The sequence below is a fragment of the Lytechinus variegatus genome, chromosome 4 (assembly GCF_018143015.1).
Source record: "Lytechinus variegatus isolate NC3 chromosome 4, Lvar_3.0, whole genome shotgun sequence".
NCBI lineage: Eukaryota > Metazoa > Echinodermata > Echinoidea > Temnopleuroida > Toxopneustidae > Lytechinus > Lytechinus variegatus.
The window spans coordinates 33,446,499-33,470,003 of NC_054743.1; the positions used below are offsets into that span (position 1 = coordinate 33,446,499).

Below are 23,505 nucleotides of genomic sequence, written 5' to 3' on the forward strand. Positions count from 1 at the left end.
ACTGAATTTAAATCATGAACGCTAATCACAATCACGAATTCAAATTCTACTCTGGAGGTGAATTCCAGTTAAGTTTCACTCAAATTACAATACAAATTTCCGTGTGAAGGTACGATGATTCTAAAGATGAATTGCAATCATCATTACAATGATGATTCAAGATTCACTTGTGAAAAAGCCTGAAAAATTCCAGCTTCATTAATAGTCAAGTCTCATTTTTAAAAATAAAAGAACTTTTAGAGCACTTAATACAAAATGTTTCAAAGCACGTGCTTTACAAAAACATGAAATAAGATAATTAGCACAATTTCAAACAAACAAAAATTAACAAAACGTCATCAATCATATTGACATAAAACAAAACAAAACATGTAGATTTTATCGACCCATATGGGCTCAAATACAAGTGGGGCAAATATGTGTAATCATTTGATCAATCAATCCTATCCTAAGAACCAGGAATATTCAATGAAAATTGCAATCATAATGGTACAAGATTTTGTTTTAAAGCAGATACGAACCAAAAGTGCCATCTCATGTCAACTACTCTTACACGGCCAGTTTCCTGACCCATAATGCTAGTGTAGTCTAGTAATATAGAGTCGATTGAATGATAACATGCTAATTAACTACTCAATACATTTATACCGCAATAATTATGTAACCAATTAGCAAAACAATTACATTTCCTCTCAAAACATTTCAGTTTCACTATACAAATACAATTATAGGATAATTTATTCTCTGTAGTATTAGTAGATATCTGAAAATGTATATTTTGATCAACACCACCTTATTGTGCACCACTGCACCTAAAAACTTTTCACACACACATATACCGGTATATGGCGAAATTCCCCTGATATAAAGAAAAAGACTGGATACAGAAAGCCCCCAAAAGCAAGCCCCCCAAAAAGCTTTTCCACAGACTTAGGATGCACCCCTAAGTTTTGAGCTAGATAAAAATATGAGAACGAGCCTCACAAATGGGTCCTGCAATTCTATCTTCCAATACATGCCTAATGGTAGATCAATGAATTACAAAATGGGAGCTTTACATATACATTTTCAAATTTACCAAATATATTCTAATACAATTTTGGTTAATCTAGCCATATTATGCTCCGGGATTATGCTCCAAAATAAGGCATTTTATTAATCACACACAATGCCTAACTATCCGCATTCTCACTTACCACCAAAAAGAAATGTACATTTAAAGGCAGAAGTAACTTTCTATAGTTGGATTGTCTTAGCAAATAAAAGAGATTAGATCATCAAAATTCAATGAGATCACTCACTATAATCTGAAACTGTTTTCAACAAAGGTTGCTCACTCTTTCACATTTATAAAAAGGAGATAAATTCTCCAAACACGGCTCAACAGAAAATGAATGTCCATAACATAGACAAGATGTGAAGACTCAGAGGTATCATTTCCTAGAGATAAATGCAGCAGTGACTTCAATCACCAATAATTGCAAATTTATGGGAAAGTCTCAAAACTCAATGCTAGCATACATATACAAATATACCGTCCTGAAAGTCCACAGAATAAAAAAAAACATTAAAATAGGATAACGGGTAACATAGAACACAATATAGCCAATATTTTCCATAAATCCCTGATTTAAAGTGAAAGAAGATGGAAAACAAAATGATAATTCGGCAGTGGCCTAAAATGAATGAATGTATATATTACCATCAACACACAATTACAAAAAATCAGCTAACAATATTAGTACACAGTAGCAAACCGATACCTTTTAAAAAGGTAAGAAACAAAGGCAATCTTATCACAAGTGGCTGAAGTAAGGAACATCACAAATTTTCCCAGGGGGGGGGATCATTCATGACAATCCTCAATATTTCAAAGAATTTGGGCCAAAGGTAATGTCTCATTGTGTAACTGAAGTAATATTAATATGCATTAAGAGGCATTTCCAGTTTTCCCAGAGTAACAGCTAACAGTCCCTTATGTTTTACATTCACCCCATCAAACCATCACTTTGTGAAAAATCACAAGTTCTGTTGTGATTTAACTAATGATGACTTAGTGCAGCTACTATAGTAATATACTGTGCAGATAATGAGGCAGATATGTTGTATACGTGCCATTCTGGGATCCTTCACTCGATTGCATTTCCACATAGAGACAGTCGTGCTAATTCTGAATTTGCCAGAAACATATACTATGTAAACAGAGATATACACATCAGAATATGCTTTATTCTACTACCTAGAATCTATTCACCCTTCATAAATCAATGACATAGAGAATGGTTTCTATCATTAAAAGCAATTTACTCTACACTTAATTTGTTTTAGTTTCACAATCATATGTCACTTTATAAGGACAGGGACAATAGTGTGTTGGCACAAATCTGGTAAAAATGATTTACAGCACAGCAAAATGCGGGATTGTTCCATGAAGCATTTTAAAGTGATTTTCACTGAAAAAATTGTTCTGAGCCAATCAGATGCAAGGATTTTAGTAGCTTATAACAAAGATCAATTTATGCTTGTTATCTTCTCAATTAAAAAAAAAAGGTGAAAGATTTTAATTTCATTAAAAAATGGAGTACAACTAACTTTAAATTCTTCACCTGCAAGAAAGATATATCAATTATTATGTACAGAGGTATCTGAAGAACCATTCATTGTATCCTTGTATCCTATACTGAAAATACTGAGATTACTGAGAACACTGAAAATACTGAGATGAGTGAGGATACTGAAAATACTGAATATACGGAGATACTGATTACTGGAATGATTGAGATAATGGAGATTCAGAATAATGTAGATGTTGAAATCCATGAGATATAATCTAAGTTACTGAGAAGGAGCAAAGAGTCTTAAAAGACAGACTTTACACCAACTGGTTGTATATTGCAGCCAAAACGAACCAGCTCGTCAGGAGAGAAAGTCGGTTCGGCTACAATATGTGAATAAATACCTCGATTTGAGGATTAAAGAAAAAAAATCTGCTTGTTTCATGAAATGGAAGGAAGTGCAGCCATGTTTTTTTAACATAAAAGGCACACATATCATTCACACAACAACACAAAATTAAAAACATGTGATTTTGACGGGTTCTTTTTCCATACAGATAAATTAAGGTATATCAGTCAATGATACTGTCAACAGATTCCTAGATATGAGCAGGTCTAGAGCTCATAACCTATTGACTTCTATAATTCCCATAGGTTCTATATAAAAGAATCATCCAGTTTCAGTAGACAACAGATTAAATAATACACCTATATCTAGTTTCTTTAAAATCTCATGGTATACATATATCGTGATTTTGCCCTGAGTTCCAAAAACAGCACATTGCACAATAATTGGCAGAAATTCGAATTGCCAGTGAAATCATTTGAAGAAAAAAATGTGAATTATAGATAGCATCACACGAGATCATTGCGTAACTTTTCATGGCAGTAACACGATCCATAGTCTCAGTACAATGGCAGACCTTGTCACCATTTCACAAAAAGTTGTCAGCACTATTCTCAGACAGTTGCCATAGTAAAATAAAGAGTTCTGTGGTTCCCAGCCAATCAGAGCTTCTCAGAGCCGACAACTGAATAAGGGTCCTGTTTAATAAAGACTTGTTACGATAACAAATGCACAATTTCTATAGGAAGTTTACTATCTGCCAATCAGATTAAGGGATTTCAGAAGCTTTTAGTGGTACACTGTTAAAAAAACCTGATTTTACAGAAAAAACAAAGAAGATTTTGCAAAAAGCATTAACAGAATCATTCTGTAAATTCATAAGACAGAAATTTTTCTGCAATTTAACAGGTCTTTTTAAAAAGGGGAAAAGGGTGTTTTATTAAAGGAAATTTGTAAGGTTCCATACACCATATACCAATGTCCTGTAAGATTACGCCATCTGGTAAGATTACAGGTGTTCTCGAGACTCTGCTGCAGGAACGTCTTTTATTTTGAGGATCAATTTTCTAACAGTGTAACTGCAAATTAATTAGGACAAGCCTTATTAAACGGGGCCCGGTGTTGACAACTTTCATGAATCAGTGCTTTTAGTTACCGGGGTGACACAGCATTTGCTCCTGTGACAATTCCTCCAGACTTAATTTGGTCAAAGATGAAGGGTTAGGGTTGCAATAGGGTTTTATGTTAGGTTTGGGGTTGGGGTAGGGTATAGTGTCAAACCCAGGGTTGAAGCTGGTCATTCGATTAGTGCGTGGAATGAAGAGCGGAGCAACTGTCGCCGGAACAAACGTCGTGGAGCAACGATAACATCAGAATGTATACTTTGAACTTTTGAAGGATCATGGTGAACTCATAGCTTCTTTGAGGACATCGAAGTAGACCTGTGGTTGGTGTTTCCTTGCGAGCATCCTCTCTGCCACCGCCCCTACCCTCAGGAGGCGGCCTTCCTCCCACCAGGGACCCATGATCTGGAGACTAATGGGGAGGTTCTTAGCGTCGTAGCCCACCGGGACGACCAGCCCAGGGATGCCAGATATGTTAGCCAGTGGGGAAAACCTAGGGAGAAAGGAAAGTAGATGTCAAGATAGACTGATAGTAATATTATAACGTGATCAGAACACATTTTTCACTGAGTTAATTTGACACTACATAATGGAAACCAGTCATGCTAACATTGTTTATCTAAACTGAATATCACCGAGCTATTAAAACCTCGTACCCCCCCACAAAAAAATTTATTTGAAGACATTTTAGAGTTATGACATCACAAGTTGCAGACTTCCGCTACCTAGAAAGAGATCTCTACCTCTACAAGAATTAGGAGACCGTTGTCCAACAATATGAAGCTGCCAACATTGCCATATTTCTGAAGTACAGCCTTTTTATGACACTTTTTTAAATGTTTAAAATTTGATGCACAAGAAAACTGACTGTAAGGTACATACATGTAGATTGATAGGGAAGGACAAATAATGAGATCGAACATTCAATTCCAAAATCTGGCAGTTACAAATACATCAACAAAACATTCTGTTACTTCCTATAATGATGAAGAGATATTTACCTCATGACATCGATGGTCATAGCAGTGTCATTGACACCATATTCAAGGTCGCCTGGTTGAATCCTTGGTGCAGTAACCCCACAACCTATAGAAGTGAATCAGAGGTCAAAGGTCAAGCATCATACTTTCGGGAACCTGGAGGGTATTTCACAAAGATTAAAGTACGACTTGGAGTCGCACTGAAATTCCAACGTATAAACGATACGTAACGCACAATCTTATTGATCAATACTTCGTAGTGCGAGTCCCCTTGGTATGATCTGACCAATGTTGTTACAGTATGTTTGTTATATCGCACGCAACTAGCGACTCTAAATCATACCTAAATCTTTATGAACCCCCCACCTGATTGCAGGGGCGGATCTCCAGGAGTGGTGTAAAAAGATTCTGGGAAATTAAAGAAAACAGGTCAACAGTCACCACTATAGAAGCGATTGGTAAAGAAACTTGACAAACAAAAATGGAGGTCTAAGCAGGCATTCATATTTCATGATATTTTCCTAGGCATCATGAAAAGAATTTGAGAACAAGCATTATCTTTTTCCATCTTTAATACAACTTTCCTTTATCCTGAATGGGCAGTCTATATCAAACATCTTATTTTTTTATTCAACATACAATTGTCAGATTATCTATTTCTTTGGAGGCCATTCTCCTAGCTTCAAATCTTCCGCATCATTTCGGGTCAGACCAACCAACACAAGGAAATAATATTTTGGTCATTTAAAAGGCAATATGGTTATCCTTATTAAAAAATATCTGGTAAATATTTGGTCAACCAAGACCCAATTGAGAGACATACTCTTACTCTGATATGTATCCATTTACATGAATCAAACAAAAATGTGTTCATTTTAAGATGTCATGCACAGGAATTTGTAGTAATATCACATCTAATTTCATTTTCTGTGAAAATGAGATGAGGAATGGTACATGTAACATTCACCAATTTGATATAAGGTAATGATCACAAGTGTTTAAAATCTTAAAAAACATTTAAAATTCATTCTGAGAAAGTCACTGATTCAAGTTTTAAATCTGGTTTGATCCCCGACTACAGGAGTGGCTAGATCACCCTCTCCTCCCCCCCCCCTCCATTTTACTCTATTCAGTGCATCATCATCCTCCCTCAACGAAGCCCTTCCAAAACATAAAAATATGGCATTGATCAGTTCAAGAATCCTTACAGCTTTTAGCTGTAATTTAAAATAATCTTTACAGCTAAAATGTTAGCTCTAAGTAAATTCAAGATAATTCATCACTCATCCAGGGTCCCATAACACAAAGGTTAGCGATTGATCGTAAGTTTGAAATTCACGATTGATTGTACATTGTAGTCAATGGAATCAATCATAGAAAAGTGCTCTACGATCATTGCTAAGCTTTGTGTTACGGGTCCCAGGCATCAAATAATTACCTGGGCAGACAATGACATCAACCTGTTTGAAGAGCTGTTTGAGGTAATGCATGGTTCTTGTCCTCTGCTTGTTGGCATTGATGTACTCCACAGCATTGGCAGAAGAAGCCATAGTGAGGACTAAAGCAGTATCACCAACCTAATCCAAGTAAAAGTTACGAGGATAACAGAGCTAATTACAATTAGTAATGTCTGATTGAAGGAAGGAAGGAAGGAACGAACGAACAAACAACGGACCAAGAATTATGGAAGGAATGAAGGAAGGTTTGAAGGAAAGAATGAACAAAGGACGGAAAGGAGGAAGGAAGGTAGGAAGAAGGAAAGAAATGGATGATGGAAGGAATGGAGGAAAGCTCAAAGGAAAGAATGAACAAAGGATGGAAAGGAGGAAGGAAGGTAGGGAGGAGGAAAGAAATGGATGACGGAAGGAATAAAGGAAGGTATGAAAGGAAAGAATGAACAAAGGAAGGAAAGGAGAAAGGATGGATGGAAAGGAAGGAAGGACAGAAAAAGAAGGGATGATGAGAGAGAGAGATTGGAGACCTAATTTCCTATAACCCTTATCGAACTTCACCACTAATAAGCACTGCATCCAGATGCTTCTTGACAACAAGACATTTAATCTTCAAAAATGAGATTTTGCATACAGCTGATAGAAATCAGCATGATTCAAAGCTTCATCGAGCACCTAAGAACAGATTTCAGTTATGCACATAGTTGTACAATATACAAATAATGCATGCAAACACGTGCTTGCAGGGCCAAATAATGAACGATGTGCGAGAAGAGCCAATGGATATACTGCACCGAGGTCCGCAGCACCGAGTACGGTATAACCATTTGGCGAGTCAAGCACAGAGTTCATTATTTAGGTCCTCTGTGCACAAGAATGCGTGTGTTGTTTTATACAACTTCCCCCTCACCCATGTTAGTGAGTTGCCCCGAATGCTATATTTGATATAAACCCTAGATAATTCTAGATAGTTCCGGAACTCGCACTATCCTCCACTCTGACGTCAGAGTGCAGGATAGTGCATTTAGGATGCAATAGTGCAATTCGCTGAATATCATGTGATCCGATTTGGACCAACCAGAATACAGAACATTTTTGGGAGTTGTATAATACTAGCTGACTAACATCTTTATTAAATATCTCCTGAATCATGAATTTTCATACCTTGATAGTTTGTGCAGGATTAATTGAATTCAATGCATTACATTTTTTTCTTCAATTTAATTCAACTGGTAAAGCTGAATGTTTAATCTTTGAATCTTGAATTTAACTTACAAAGTCATGGAAATTATCTCTGTAAGCTTCTTGAAGGAAAGAGTACATCTCAGTTGATATAAGGAGGGCATGGGCCATCCTCATCTCCTCACACTCAGGGATGTTAATAGCCACCAACTCTGCTCCTTGCTTCTCTAAATAAATAACAGCTGAGGATAAAAATAGCAATATTCTTGATAATCACAATAGGGTTAAAGATTAATACCAGTTCTTGTATCGATGTCAAAATAGTTGAAACAGAATCCAATGAAATTACCACCAAAGTGGTTGCATGTATAAATGAACAAGTGGAATGCCTCTGGCCGTCTCACCTGCATCACGCGGTTCAATATAGCAGCAGTGCTGACTTTGAATACTACTCTAACTCGCACAAGATGTTCAGTGATACATGGTTACTCTTATGTCCACTTTTTATGAACTAGACCAACAAACTTACAGAGATATGATGGTTATTTAACAAAAAACCCCAACAATGCCAAAGTTCATTGACCTTACATGACCTTTGACCTTGATCATGTGACCTGAAACTCGAACAGGATGTTCAGTGATACTTGATTACTATTATGTCCAAGTTTCATGAATCAGATCCATAAACTTTCAAAGTTATGATGGTAATTCAACAGATACACCCAATTCGGCCAAAGTTCATTGACCTTTGACCTTGGTCATGTGACCTGAAATGCGCACAGGATGTCCAGTGATACTTGATTACTCTAATGTCCAAGTTTAATGAACTAGACCAATAAACTTTCAAAGTTATGATGGTAATTCAACAGATACTCCGATTCGGCCAAAGTTCATTGACCCTAAATGACCTTTGACCTTAATCATGAGACCTGAAACTTGCACAAAATTTTCAGTGATGCTTGATTACTATTATGTCTAAGTTTCATGAATCAGATCCATAAACTTTCAAAGTTATGATGGTAATTCAACAGATACACCCAATTCGGCCAAAGTTCATTGACCTTTGACCTTGGTCATGTGACCTGAAATGCACACAGGATGTTCAGTGATACTTGATTACTCTAATGTCCAAGTTTAATGAACTAGACCAATAAACTTTCAAAGTTATGATGGTAATTCAACAGATACTCCGATTCGGCCAAAGTTCATTGACCCTAAATGACCTTTGACCTTAATCATGAGACCTGAAACTTGCACAAAATTTTCAGTGATGCTTGATTACTATTATGTCTAAGTTTCATGAATCAGATCCATAAACTTTCAAAGTTATGATGGTAATTCAACAGATACACCCAATTCGGCCAAAGTTCATTGACCTTTGACCTTGGTCATGTGACCTGAAATGCGCACAGGATGTTCAGTGATACTTGATTACTCTAATGTCCAAGTTTAATGAACTAGACCAATAAACTTTCAAAGTTATGATGGTAATTCAACAGATACTCCGATTCGGCCAAAGTTCATTGACCCTAATTGACGTTTGACCTTAATCATGAGACATGAAACTCTAATAGGATGTTCAGTAATACTTGATTAACCTTATGGCCAAGTTTTATTAACTAGGTCCATATACTTTCTAAGTTATGACGTCATTTCAAAAACTTAACCTCAGGTTAAGATTTGATGTTGACGCCGCCGCCGTCGCCGTCGGAAAAGCGGCGCCTATAGTCTCACTTTGCTTCGCAGGTGAGACAAAAATATGTGCCAAATGGCTCTGGAGGAAAATGCGTAATTGCTGAGAAATTAGCAAAATAAGCACCGAATTCCATCAAATGTGGGGTATTTTTCCAAGCAATATTAATACACTGTCCCGCATGTGCTTTTCTATGTTAGCGATCATCAGAATTATCGATTTAGGGCTAAGGTTTTATGATTTTACAAAGATAAATTTACATTAATGTACCAGATCTAGATGTATGATAATATTCTGAACAATTAACCTTGATTTAAAAGACTTACTCATGAAAAAATTGTGTAACTACTGTCTTTTACCTTTCACCCTTATAGTTTCAGGGTATTTTCATTGTTATTTTTCTGGGGAGGGAGATTATGGTCAGTATGCACCCCCCGATCTTGGCTGCAAAATGCATGATCTTAGTGAAAAAGAAAGGCACAAAAATCAAGGTAAATTAATTAAACAAATTTTGAACATTTTTTACAGGTAAGGATTGAATTAATTCTGGATGTAACAATTTGATCAAGGATTATCTGTTTTATGGTATAATACTGACCTTTTTCACATTCAGCAACGATCTCTGCATTAGCATCCTGTAAAAGGAAATTCAGGAAATGACAGGCACATGATTTAATCATTGTTCAACACATAATCTAATCTAAATATATAGTGAATATTTCCTTATGCTATTTCAACAAGTTCTCTGTCTTAATTACTTTTCCCTCTTTACATCCAGTTAAAATCAAAGTATCCTTTTAACCCTAATTCTCCCGGGGGGGGGGGGCATAATGGCCCCCTCGACAATTTTCGCGATATATCTGCTCTGCAAAATTTTTTGACCTTGCCGCTCACTGACTTTACTTTCAAGTCTCTCGCAAATTTTTAGACCAAATTTGTGACACCCGGGTACGCGGTTACAACATTATATAAGTGCATGTCAGGCCCAAAATTGCTCATAAACGTGATTTCATGTAATGCAAATTGTGTATTTAGCCAAAAATCATAAATGTATCATTATTTCTACTTTTAATAATTATACTTAATTAATTATGCCTTGTTTATGATCAGAATTAAGTCTTTAACGATTTCCATAGAAAAAATAATAAAAAACAAAAAGTAACAAACAAAGAAATACCTAAGAAATTAAAAAAACAATAAAATACATAAGAAATCGGTTATGGTACCAGAATTTTTTTCATTCACAATTGTTAGGAATGCTATAAAGTATAAAAAATATTTTTTTATGACAAGAATCAAAATACCCCGGGAGATTTATGGTTAAGACACTGATGATTCATACACATCATGGCCCCTAGAACAACCCTTTAACATTTGATCATAAGGACGACTAGATTACAATGATCATTACATGAATGCGCAATTGTCAGCCATAACATTAATTGCTTTGCGTCACAGGCCCTAGATGTAAAAGGGAAGAAAAATGTTTGATGATCTTAGCATCACATTGTAAAATAACAAGCAATTCCCATACATCATTATTAACATCTTCCATTCTTAATTATTTAGTTACATTCTCTAAAAGTTCTTCAATTTTTAAATAGAATCTTTATTACAGAGTTTGGATCAATATAATAATTTCTAAGCAAGATAAATACTTTGGAGTATACCACCACAAGCTTTTGCTTTCTTAACAAATCTGTTATAAAAAAATCTTTTATGACAAATGATGTACAGTCAGTCTGCAAGTCCCCATGTTAATGAGCAAGAATAATCCAGGTCCTCTCGAGGCTGGATTCATGTCCCTGCAAAATCTTGTGAATTGTGAGAATTTTTTTTCTCAAATAATCTAATCACTTTCTCCTTGAGTAAAATTTATTATTTTTTAACCATAGGAAAGAGTAAATGTTACTCTTTTATATTGGTTATTTCTTTTAAATAAAATATTTTGATAAGTAAATTTTGGGCCTGAAAAGATGGCTCAAACATAATTTTCTTCCTCTGTTTTCACTTGCAAATTGTGCAAAATTTTGTGTTTTGGGCACAAACAACATTTATATCATCAGAAAGCTCAAACTCTATACTTTCTTACAATGACACTCTTAAAATGTGGCATCTTGTAGATGGGTCAGCAGCCAGCTTTTTCCATCAAGATACAAGACAAGATTTCTGAAATTTCTGAGTAAATAAAATACAGAGTTCTGATTGGCTGAATAATGTTTAACAGGTGCAGGAAATTCAAAGAGATTACCACATGGTGAGTGTGACCTTGCAGAGGCCCAGTGTGGGGAACATTGGTATTTGCATGGGTGTGTAGTCTCTATGACCAATCAGAGCACAGTATTCGTGTTTTTTGAGCTGCTAAATGTACTTGGCCTATGAAAAACTGGCTGCTGACCAATCTAAAATCCCCTTTCTTATAAAAATCATATCATATTAAAGCTTAGATCTTCAGTCAGCTTTATCATAATCTAAAAAATAATTTTGGCTCAAACAGAAATTAAGAGGAAAAACATCCTTTTGTTGCTTGAAAATAATTATCTTTTTCATAAGATCAAAAGTTTCACCTATAGTATTACACAATCTTTTTAAAAATCCAAACACATGACCTGAATAAATGACTTTTCTTCTTTATAGAGATATAAAAAAACATGAAATTTGGTAAATATTTAGAGCAGCAATGACCAAATACAAAGAGGCGTTTTCGTCCGCACCAAGCTCAATAACAATGAAAAAAACTCTAGTCGTGAATATCACTAGGATAAAAGAAGCTACTTTTTGAGGGCTTGCCGACTGACTGTGTATAATGATGTATAATTTATATTGAAAAATGATATATTGTGAAAATAGAAGAAAATAAAAGTTTATTTGAATAAATGAAGATTTTCTTTTTAATCAAGCAATAGTAAGATATCTACCCGAAAGTGTTTCCAGTCGATGCCAATCTTAAGTCCACTCAAGCTCTTTGTTTGAAGGTCATTGATTTTCAAGGTCGGTTGATGCCATGTTGCAGAGTCTTCGGGGTCCTCACCGGCTAAATATTCTGAAAAAGAGTTTAAAGGATATGAAATATCAGAAATTTGATTTGAAAAAATGCCAATCTTCCAATCTATATTTGCTTAAAACCTCTTTAATCACTTTCAACAAAGAGTCATATCTAATTCAAATATTATGCTGTCTGTCCAAAGTCAAAGGAGGCAGAGAATAAGTGGCTAACGCGTATATATTTACATTTGGTCCTAAAAGTCAAATTGTGGCAATTAGGTTGACAAAAACTTTATACAATACGCACATTTACTAGTTCAGTCAGATAACTAAATACCTCAAATTTCCAATGCATAGTTCTATGTTTAAAAGAAAACTAGTTACTCTGTTACTGTCCACCAAATTTGGTGGACAGTAGCTGGACACAGAGAAGCATAGTGACAATTTCTGACCAATTATAAGTATCTCAATGCTACATGTACCAGCATTACACACTGTTTTGCTCCATAACTTCAAAAAAAATTGGTATATGGTCTTAATACAAAGGTAATGCCTGCAAACAATAGATGTACAGTATAATTAGTAGTAATAATAATAATAGGGATTTATATAGCGCCATCTATCTAGAAATATTCTATTCCGAGGCGCGTTGCTATTATTATTATTACCCCGGCTTTAGCTTGAGCTGCCTCTCAGCGCTCATGCGTTCAAGGAATTAATCCTGCCGGGTACCCATTCACCTCACCTGGGTTAAATGCAACACAGTGTGGATAAATTTCTTGCTGAAGGAAATTACGCCATGGCTGGGATTCGAACCCACGACCCTCTGTTTCAAAGTCAGAAGACTTATCCACTGGGCCACAACGCTCCGCCATTAAGCTATGCTGAAATGTCACAGCTTGTACCCAAACTTCACAGAAAAAACAAATTACAATGTAAACCTTGATTGTGATTGGCTGCTGAGAGCCCTGTTACCATGGTAACTATTGTGGCTAAGTTACCATGAGTACAACAAAGGCACAATCACAATTTTCATGCAGTTTCTTCACAATGTAACAGCATTTTATCTTTGAATCATGAAATATCATTACCTAAAAGCATAGCTGTATCTTGCACACATGTCGTCATGGGTCCTGCTACAGATACTGTACGACACAGGGGCATACTTCCGTGACGAGACCAACGCCCATAGGTTGGCTTCAATCCAACAATGCCGCATAACGCAGAAGGAATGCGCACCGAACCTCCCCCATCAGTTCCTATGGCGAGGGGGCAAAGGCCTGTAAGAAAAATATATGTCACAATATTTACTTAGATTTTATTTAATTTTTCATTAAACAGTTTACATCATATTTTTTTTACTGTCATCTTTGTACATACTGTATACTACAGAAAAAAATAGAAATAGAATTTCAATACTAATACATTTTCTAAACAGGAGTCTTCCTCTAACCCAAATACTAATACCACCACAAAATAATCATGTGAGAGGTTAAAAATCAACCTATCACAATTTTTACTTAGATTTTATTTCATTTTTCATTGTACAGTATGTATTGTTTATGATAGTCATCTTTGAACATACAGTACTCCTCTTCACACCAGGGTCTGCCTTTCGCCATTTCCTCCTTCAAGATGAAATCCAGGTTCGTTAAGTGATAACATGCAACGAAACTTATCAAATTCCTTTCAATGAAAGTAGAGATTAGAAAAGGCCTCTCCATCCCGTTTAAAAAACCCCCATACCCACTATACATATAAAATCAAATCATGCTGGCGAAGACAATAGCAACTTCACAGACGTCATCATCACAGATATCAGTCAGCATTTTCCCTATCACGAAGGGTTACTGACTCTCGCCCCATGAAACTCCCGCCTTCCACTTCTCTCAGTCTTAAAGCATCCTCCTCGTTCAGACCTTGCTGCTTTTATCTTCATCCTGTAACATTTGGACTTCCCATTCCTCTGTGCCTTCAAGTTCCATATCCCATGCTCTTTTCACAGGGTCATTGTTTTCCCTCAACACATGGCCCATCCGTCTCAAAACACTCTCTTTACCACTTAAAAGCCCATGTCGAAATATAGCCTTCACGAATAACATAACTTTCGCCGCATCAGTCCGCATACACTTTGATTATTATCCATGAATATCCCGCTACAATCACAAGCCAATTTATGAATGCAAATATAGTAAGTATGCGCATTGCAAGCATCCCAGTGCCGAGCACAACATGGCATCAAAACAAGTGTGCAATTCTCTATCACCTCGTACCAAAGTCGACACAGAATTTCACTTTTCTATATTTTATTTGAATAATGAAAGGCATTTTCAGACAATATATTTTCACAGCAATATCGGACAGGTAAACGTATCTTGATTACTTCTGGCTTTCCCTTCAAAGTCGTACAGAATAGCACCAAAGTCACATCGTATCCGTCAGAGTTTATAGAATCTATCGCAATGTGTATAAAGTCAAAGGAGTTCCAGGTTTCAGAGCGGACAAGGAATATCATTACGAAAATTTCCCGTTTGATTCTCGACCTCACTTCGGACTGCAAACTGCGGTCGCATACCCCGTTTTGCGTTTGCAAATCTCAAACAACTTTTCCAACCCCGATAAACCCATCTTGGCCAGGTAATCCCCTTGTCTCGATTTCACCACCACGGGCCAGCTAAACGAGCGTTGAGCCAAGGACGAAACGATAAACAACAGCTGTGCTATTACGTAAGACTTGTCTGCCTGTAGAAGGATCTTCGGAATAAAATTATTGTATTATTATTATCGTTTTCAAAGGCATATTGCATTTAGACATCCAATACTAGTCCATTTTCAATTTCGAACGAAGAAAATCGACCTCGAAATAAGGAAAGTATGCGGAATAAAAATTACGGTATGCTTAGCATGCAAGGACCGCGATGCATCCCATCTAATTTCTGTCCGTACAGCAAGAAAATATGGGATGCATGCCGTCCACTCGCGCAACGATACAGTCTTAACGAAAGAAAGGAAGGAAGGAAGAGAGAGAAAGAGAAAGAAAAAAAGAAAGAACGAAAGAAAGAAAAAGAAAGAAAGGAAGTAAAAGTTTATATCAACGCGTGTATACATGGAACTCCAGCATGCACTCAACAGAATGCAATCCATCGTGTGTGGCCCCCTGCTGTGACCGTTGATGCTGGGGTGTATTATCTTCGGACCGAGGTCAAGAAACAGGTGTTTCTATACCTCAATTTCATGCTTGAGGGCAATAGGGTTTTGAGAAGAGATTTGATAAGGGAAACTTGGGGTATACTGCTCTTAAACGCAAAATTTTCGTCATGGCAAGAAACTGCAGAATCTTGATAATTTTCGAACGAAACTTGTCATGATCCCATCACAAGCCAAGACCATTGCAAGTGTGTAAAACATGGCTGGATATCGTTATTGGTATCGATACTTTTGAATATATTTCTGCGGATTTTTGTAACCAAGTGATGAGAAAGTGATCTAGGCGATGAACCAATAAGCTGTGAAAAGCTTGACTGTTTGTCCTACACAGTCAATGGACAACATTTCGATGTGAAACCCAACCTTTCCATGAGTTCACGTGTGCTCACATATTCTCGCACCACATTTTAGCAGAGACGTACCTACCTGAAGCTACACAGGCCCCTGACCCTGATGAACTTCCTCCAGGATAATGGTTAGGGTTATAAGGATTGCGTGCAGTACCACTCCTGTAAACAAAAGTACAAATGGGTCATGAACATCACGGCCCGAATTTACAAAGGTGGTTTTGAAAACTCACAATTGAGTCCATGCTTTATGCAGATTTCCTGTATAAATTACGCTTATTTTACCGTGTATACTAAAAAATGTCCAAGCTGATGCCCACTTTAGTCACACACCTGTTGCTGTGGTTATCCACGCTATTCTATTCATGAGTCCACTGTTTTGAATTAATGAGTCCATTCTTCAAACAGTGGACTCATTAATAAAATGATAGCGTATCTGACCATGGTAACAGGCATCAAATTGGTGCACTGTGACAAAAGCGCGTATCAGCATTTGATTTTTTTATACATACGTCCGATACGTACTAAATTAAGCATAACTTATACAGGAAATCTACATAAACCATGGATTCAACCATGGGTTTTCAGAACCACCTTTGTGCATTACGAAAATTTGTGTTTAAAAACAGATCTCCTCTGACACCCCAATTTCAAATTCCAAGCTTCTCTCACTGCCCCCCCCCCCCATCCCCCCCCATATCAGCAGGAATGGTAATCCTTAAGTAAACAACCATGCACTCTCCCAGATAATCCACCTTCCCACAAGGAGAAGTGACCTTCATAAGGCCTGGCAGAGAGAGAGGGAGAGAGCAAGAGAGAGAGAGGGTGATTTTTTAAAACTTATTGTTATTTCGGCAATTGTGGGTCATTTTGCATCGTTCAAAATTTCATGTCGATCTTCATCTAAATTCCTAATCGTTTTTAGATATGCTAATGTCCTAAAACAAATAGAATACAAATTCATTCTTTCAAGATCAATGTCAGCCAGGAAGCTCTGAAGAGTTTGTTTATACTATTACGTAACAAGGACAGCTGCAATCCCACTCCATGCTGTTCATCAGCCTGTTGTGGTGGCAGGCATCGGTGTTATCAGCTCTTATCAGCAGCAGCAGTCACTAAATCGACCCCACCCCACCCCAGTTTAAACGCAAGAAATGCAACTTTCCCAAAAAACTGAAATTGGGGTGTCAATACCCCACTTAAGATCCCATTGACTAACATGCAAGGCATTATCAGCAGTCAGATGAACCCCACCCCAGTTTAAACGAGAGCTCTGCCAAAATCTGAAATTGGGGTTTCAAATACCCCACCTGAGCTCCCATTGACACAACACGCAAGGCAATGGAGTTCCTGTGTTATAAGCTGGTGGGGTATTTTTTAAACACAGGATTCGCGTAATGGAATTCGGGTCATAAAGTACGAATGGGTCATAAACATCACAAGGTTGCAATTAATGTTAGATACCATACGCATTGGTGCTTAACTCCTTGTTAATTGTTCCAATATAGCCACTATCATAAATATCACTTTAAGAAATTTACAACTGACCTCAAATCTGTGTAAGAGTCAATAGCAGATATTCATAAATTCTCATAACATATTAATCAACATTTCCACAATAAAAACAGAAATAGACCTTATTTGAAGGTAGAGTGGTTTTGCTATTTTACATTTACTGATAATTTAAATACCCCTGGTAGAATTTACCAATGTTATGATTACTATAATATCAAATGGGGCCCTGTTGAAAATTGAACTTCACCACGTAAGTTTATTCAAGAGACCCACTATGGATTATGTTGAAGCGACATGTTACGAAAGAATTTTGGTTCAAATTGCAAATATTGTTTTGTAGAAAAGTGAGTCTCTTCACGAGCCTGACTTACGCACTGATATTCATACCAATAACTCCTAGTCCGACTTCATGCATGTTTGATATTCCTATGATTACAGCACCACCGGCGCGTAGCTTAGCCGCTATAGTGGAATCCTCCTTCACGGGGTCACGGCCTAAGAATGTGGTTCCACTACGTAGATGGTAAGGTTTCTAGAAAAGTTAAGAGTTAAGAAATTTAATATGATGAAGCAAAGTTAAGTCAATTCCCTGGCAACAAGATTTAAAAGATAAACACATGGGGTGATATTTTGATAGCCATGGTTTAGTTAAACCTGGGTTATCTTACTTTTATGGAGTGCCAGTTGTCAACTCATTCACCGATTAAAAATCATTCTTATCCTGCCGCAAAAAATGCCAAAAAAATTATTTAGTTTAGTGAAATGGAAAGAATAGGAAAATACAAAAATATTATGAATGTTAATGAATTTAATGATACATTATAATTGGCATGATTATGGGAAAAAATAACAAAGTCCTGCATTCCATTGAAATGTGGTACTTAAGTTTAGACTAGGGTTAAACCTTGGTTTAATCATCAGAATACCGCCCAAAGGCACCCATGCAAGACCAACCCCATTCCCCTTGATAGAATATGAAAAGGAAAAGAATTGTCAAAACCAAGCACTGAATACAATAAACTTCAATTTAATTTCAAGAATGACACACATTTGATGTGTTGCACAAAAATATCTTTAAAATGTGAAGTCTCAACTGCAAAGTTTGATTTGACTACTCACCACAGCTAGTTCTTCCTTGATGACAACTGGAACCCCATCAAAGATTGAAAGAGGTTTCTTGTTGTTGATACGAATAGTAGATTCCTTAGCCATCTGTAAAAGCATAGAAATATATCCCAGTAGGTGTTTCATCAAGCTTTAATTTATAAGCAACTTCACAAACAATTGGTGATCCTTTCATAGGCATTTAATCAACATCACTGTAAATTTGGCATAGATATCATTTGACATTTACCACAAGAAAGGATCACCAGTCATTCATAAATTTGCTCGTAACTTACAAACAGCTTTATGAAACACCCATCCAGTACACAAATAAGTACCATGAAAAAAGGTCTGTCCACTACCATTAACTTTGAGCAGATATATTTGTGTACGTAAGTTATCAAAAATTAGTTTACAGCAGAAATACTTGTTCAAAATAATGAGCAACTTCTAGTTTTTAGGAGTTCAAGAAAATTGAGACAAGAAAGGGCAAGGAATGCATCCCCCACCCCCTCCTGGCTTAGTAAGGGTCAACACATGAGACCAGCATAGGCCATACATGAGGGCAACAGGCAATTTTGCCCTCATGACTGCATAAATCACCCATAAAACTTCCCAAAATCAAATGCTTTGGGGAGACCATCTTTTCTGAAGTTGGCCCAAAATCTCTGCCAAACAATGATGAAGAAAGTTTAGAAAATCAATACAGCAGAATAATGAGATATGTTTTTAAGGCATAATTGCTTGTTGCACCAAAAATGTAGCCCTTTAAATTAATGGAATAGCTAAAAAAAATCAGCCATCGCCCCAATATGGACAAAATTAACCACTAAAAATATTATTTCCTATCATGGGTCCTATGTCATGAAGACTTGTCATATAAATAATTGGACAACTTCTATAACCAGTTTACTATTATAAGCCAGTCAAATTTAAAGATTTCAGTAGCTTAGCACTGTTATTGCAAATTTGATTCATATAACAGATTTTAGGAAAGAGGCCCTTGGTCCATACAAACCTTATAGACCTCTTCTACATCATACTCTGCAAGCATCCTCATCCTAGGTTTCATCTGCTCTGTCTTCTCCAAGTCTTCCATAACACATTCTGCAACATCCTCTGGAGTCACCTTACCTGACCTACAGAAAAAACAGATTTAGAACAGTGTTAGAGCAAACTATTTTTAAAAATCCAAGACGGATACCACGTTTCAAGACAAGGCAAAAGCGATTTTGTGTCTCGCCCACTTATGAAAATAACCAGAAATATCGTGATCTGCGAGGGCACGCAACAGAATTTTATCAAAACTTCACTGTGAAATGACTGGGATGGAATAACACTTGTCATAAAAGCCTTGCATGTAAACTTTAATGTTGAACCAAAAATGACCTTTGACCATACCATGTGACCTCTGACTGCAGCATAAGATGCACATCCCCCAAGTCCATCTACCATCCACGTTTGGTTGAAAAGTTACTTACGGTTTCGGAGTTAGGTGTCATAAGAGAGTCTTGCATGTAAACTTTAACGTTGACCTGAAAATGACCTTTGACCTTACCATGTGACCTCCGACTGCAACATAACATGCAGGTCCCCCAAGTCCATCTACCATCCAAGTTTGGTTGAAAAGTGACAAACAGTTGCGGAGTTAGGTGTCTAAATAGAGTCTTGCATGTTAACTTTAACGTTGACCTGAAATGACCTTTGACCTTACCATGTGACCTCTGACTACAGCCTAAAATGTAGGTCCCCCAATTCCATCTACCATCCAAGTTTGGTTGAAAAGTGACTTACGGTTGTGGAGTTATGTTTCATTAGATTTGTGACGGACGACATTTGGATCCCTAAGTCTCGCCTTCACCTCTGGTGGGCGAAACAAAAATCACATGTTTGCCAGAACTGTTTTTGAAAATTCCAATGCTTTTGGTGTCTTTTCTGACAATATCAATACTGTGCAGTTATTGGCAAGTAAATGAGGAAATAGAGGTAGTCCAGAAAAACTCCCGACAGATGAAACAAACGATGGTTTTAAGCAAATTACATAATAAAACATGCATTTTACTGCATATACAAAAACATACTTGTATTTCAAGCAATTAATTGACAGTTGCCTGTACTTCAATGCACAATATCCTACATGTACAGCACAGGTATGAGTTATGAGTTTCTTTATCAATAACTGATTGTGGAACCAAGTTAATGTCATGTTTAGTCTCATTGCTTCAATGCACTTTTCATTGGCCTAGGATATTATGCATTTTATATTTCCCCTGATTTGTTTTGAAAATTTAGGTGAATTTTTTCATGGGAAATGTCAAAGGAATCACTGTTTTGCTAGCCATGAGCTTGTATTACCAGTCATAGTTTATTGCATATAACTGCTTTGTGTTTTATGCATAATAATAAGATAGGACTTGTATATTGCACGATTATACCTTGCTAGGTATTCAAGGCACTCCTATATTACCCCGGCTAAGCTAGTCTATCGATTCCAGCGCTCACAGCCTTTAGAGGAATTACTTCCTGCTGGTACCCATTTACCTCACCAGGGTTGAGTGCAGCATAATGTGGATAAATTTATTGCTAGTGGAAAACACATGACATGGCTTAGAATTGAACCCACGTCTTTCATATTGAAAGACGAGTCTTAACCACTAGACCCCCACAATTACGAAATTAATAAAAGAATTGAATTGACCTTTTTTATTTACCTCAAGAAAAATGACTTTGCCTAAAAAAATTGAAATCAAAATGCCTGTACATAAAATTCAGGTATTCAAATTCCAAAGAAAAGATTTCTTTATAAAATTGAGGTGATTTATTAGTACCAATTTAGTATTATCTTTCTCCAATAATACTTCATGAAAAATACCCAAAAGTTTAGGACATGGTAGAATAACCTTTTTAAAATATAAAATCTAATTTTTACATTGTAAAAGAGAACTGTTGCTCGGCTAGCGCCATGAGCGTCTACTGATGGTGAGTGCGCTCTACAAATATACACTATTATTATTATTTTTATCACTGAAATAGCACAATATATACCGGTATATATATATTTTCAACTGCATGAACATACATGTAGTATGCTGTAGAGTATATGATGCATGGCCTTGGCCATCCAAAGATCACCTAACAATTAATACAACGGAAGAGGAACCAACAGATACAATTTAAGATTAAGCATTGGGGCACGTGGTATTACTGTGCAAACATTTCAAAGTCCCTCTATGAAGTCAACTTTAATAGTTTATGTAGGTTTCTTCTATAATTAAATGGCAATCGGTCATTACTAGCAGATACAGGAATAAAGATCAGCAAAAGTGAAGAGCAGCTACTTGCTAGTCAATGGCAGAATTAATTTAGAGCATACCAATAGAAACACAAACATTTTTACAGCCAGGTACAATGATCCTCCCAGGGGGTTCGAACTCTATTAAACTCAATTTCTGAAAATCTCAGCATCAAAACTCACAATTTTTTCTAAAATTCTTTCTTAGTAATATTGACCAACATTACTTAAAATCAATGAAGTTGTTTCTTGTAAAATCCTTAAAATGTCATTCTGTCCACAATACAATAGGCCTATATACATGTACATGTACATACATTTAAGTAATTTATAATTTTGTTGAATTTCTTGTTATTTCTTTGAACATCTGTATTCTGTAATATTGGGTTTCCCCACCCCCCCCCCCCACATTTACTTAAATTTTTAGTCAAGACAGAAGGTAATATTTTTCACTTTAATAATAACTTACACGTACATTAAATAAAAAATACTGTAAGGAAATAAGGACAATATATTTACATGTATACATGTACATGTACATTAGGCCCGAAGTACAAGTATGTAAAGTGTGAATTTTCTGTAGGTTTGGGGGAAAGTCCCCCCCCCCCATTGATAACCAAATTCAAACATATTAATGACTCAGCCACTCAGGTTTAATCTTTCCTACTATGAGTTTACTAGAATCCCAGTTTATATCCTTATCTCTCCAAGAGGGAATACAGATAGGACAAAAATAGTAACACAAAAGCCCCTCCGAGATTTGAGAAACATAATTTTTTTTAAAAGAGAACAATGACAAGCATCGTTGGTTCTCCTGTTGCCCCAAATATTACATAGTATGTACATGCCATCTCTAACTGAATGCTGTGACATATCTATATGCCGTACTTATATAAAAATATAGGAAAAGGGTAAAAATTTAATACAGAATAAAAAAGAATAGCAAAATACTACTACTACAACTGCAGAAGAAAAAGATAAGAAGAAGATGAAAAAGAAGAAGAATGACAACAATAATAGTAATAATATTAATATGAATAATATATCAATAATAATAGCAGTAATAATATGGTAACACAAATTGTTAATAAAATAATGATAGTTATTCTACAATTATTATTAATTATACATGTAGTTATTTTACAATTATAACTTGTGGTCAATTCCAGCCAAATGTTGCATTTTTCCATTAAAAAAAAATTCTTTTCTGAGCAATTTTGTTTATTCTGTTTCAAAGTATACAGTTTAAGGTTTACAAAAACACAATTACATTTACTATACACTCATTCATTCATAAAATTCACAATGTTCACTCTGTTGCACTTTTTTACTAAGATTTCATAGTAATTGTACAACTTTGACCCATCCCTGGCATGCAAAGGGTACTGACAAGAAATTCCACTGTCCATGTGACCTCCAAGCAGTAATTTACCATTAGCTGTATTGTTTTACATGCTGCAGTGAAACGGTGAGGCACAAAATACATTTCAATGTATGTATGTTTGATGTCCCATAAGTCACAGTTTTAAGCATTAAGTTTCCCTCATATGCTGCCATAGACTCCTGCAGACAAGTATTGGACTTTTTTATCTACCACAGTACATGCTTGCTTCAACAAATCAAACTATATCTGTATTGGACTTGAAATAGCTATACTGGGGGGACATACATTTAAGTCCCATAAGTCACATGTCCCATAAGTCACACATACAGTTCGTAAACCA

General features: G+C 36.2%; 1 protein-coding gene across 1 annotated transcript in view; it reads right to left on the reverse strand.

Annotated features, from left to right (window-relative positions):
• Positions 1–4,175: 4,175 nt before the first annotated feature.
• The window catches only part of LOC121413884 (fatty acid amide hydrolase-like), a 31,179-nt gene continuing 11,849 nt past the window's right edge, over positions 4,176–23,505 (reverse strand). Inside the window, exons 5-15 of the mRNA XM_041606865.1 lie at positions 19,508–19,628; positions 18,505–18,597; positions 17,757–17,917; positions 15,950–16,032; positions 13,408–13,596; positions 12,250–12,374; positions 9,930–9,966; positions 7,732–7,880; positions 6,444–6,582; positions 5,027–5,111; positions 4,176–4,518 (exon numbers count right to left, since the gene is read on the reverse strand). Of these exons, the coding sequence (XP_041462799.1) occupies positions 4,302–4,518; positions 5,027–5,111; positions 6,444–6,582; positions 7,732–7,880; positions 9,930–9,966; positions 12,250–12,374; positions 13,408–13,596; positions 15,950–16,032; positions 17,757–17,917; positions 18,505–18,597; positions 19,508–19,628 (1,399 nt within the window). The 3' untranslated portion in view covers positions 4,176–4,301. The remainder of the gene's footprint in view (positions 4,519–5,026; positions 5,112–6,443; positions 6,583–7,731; positions 7,881–9,929; positions 9,967–12,249; positions 12,375–13,407; positions 13,597–15,949; positions 16,033–17,756; positions 17,918–18,504; positions 18,598–19,507; positions 19,629–23,505) is intronic.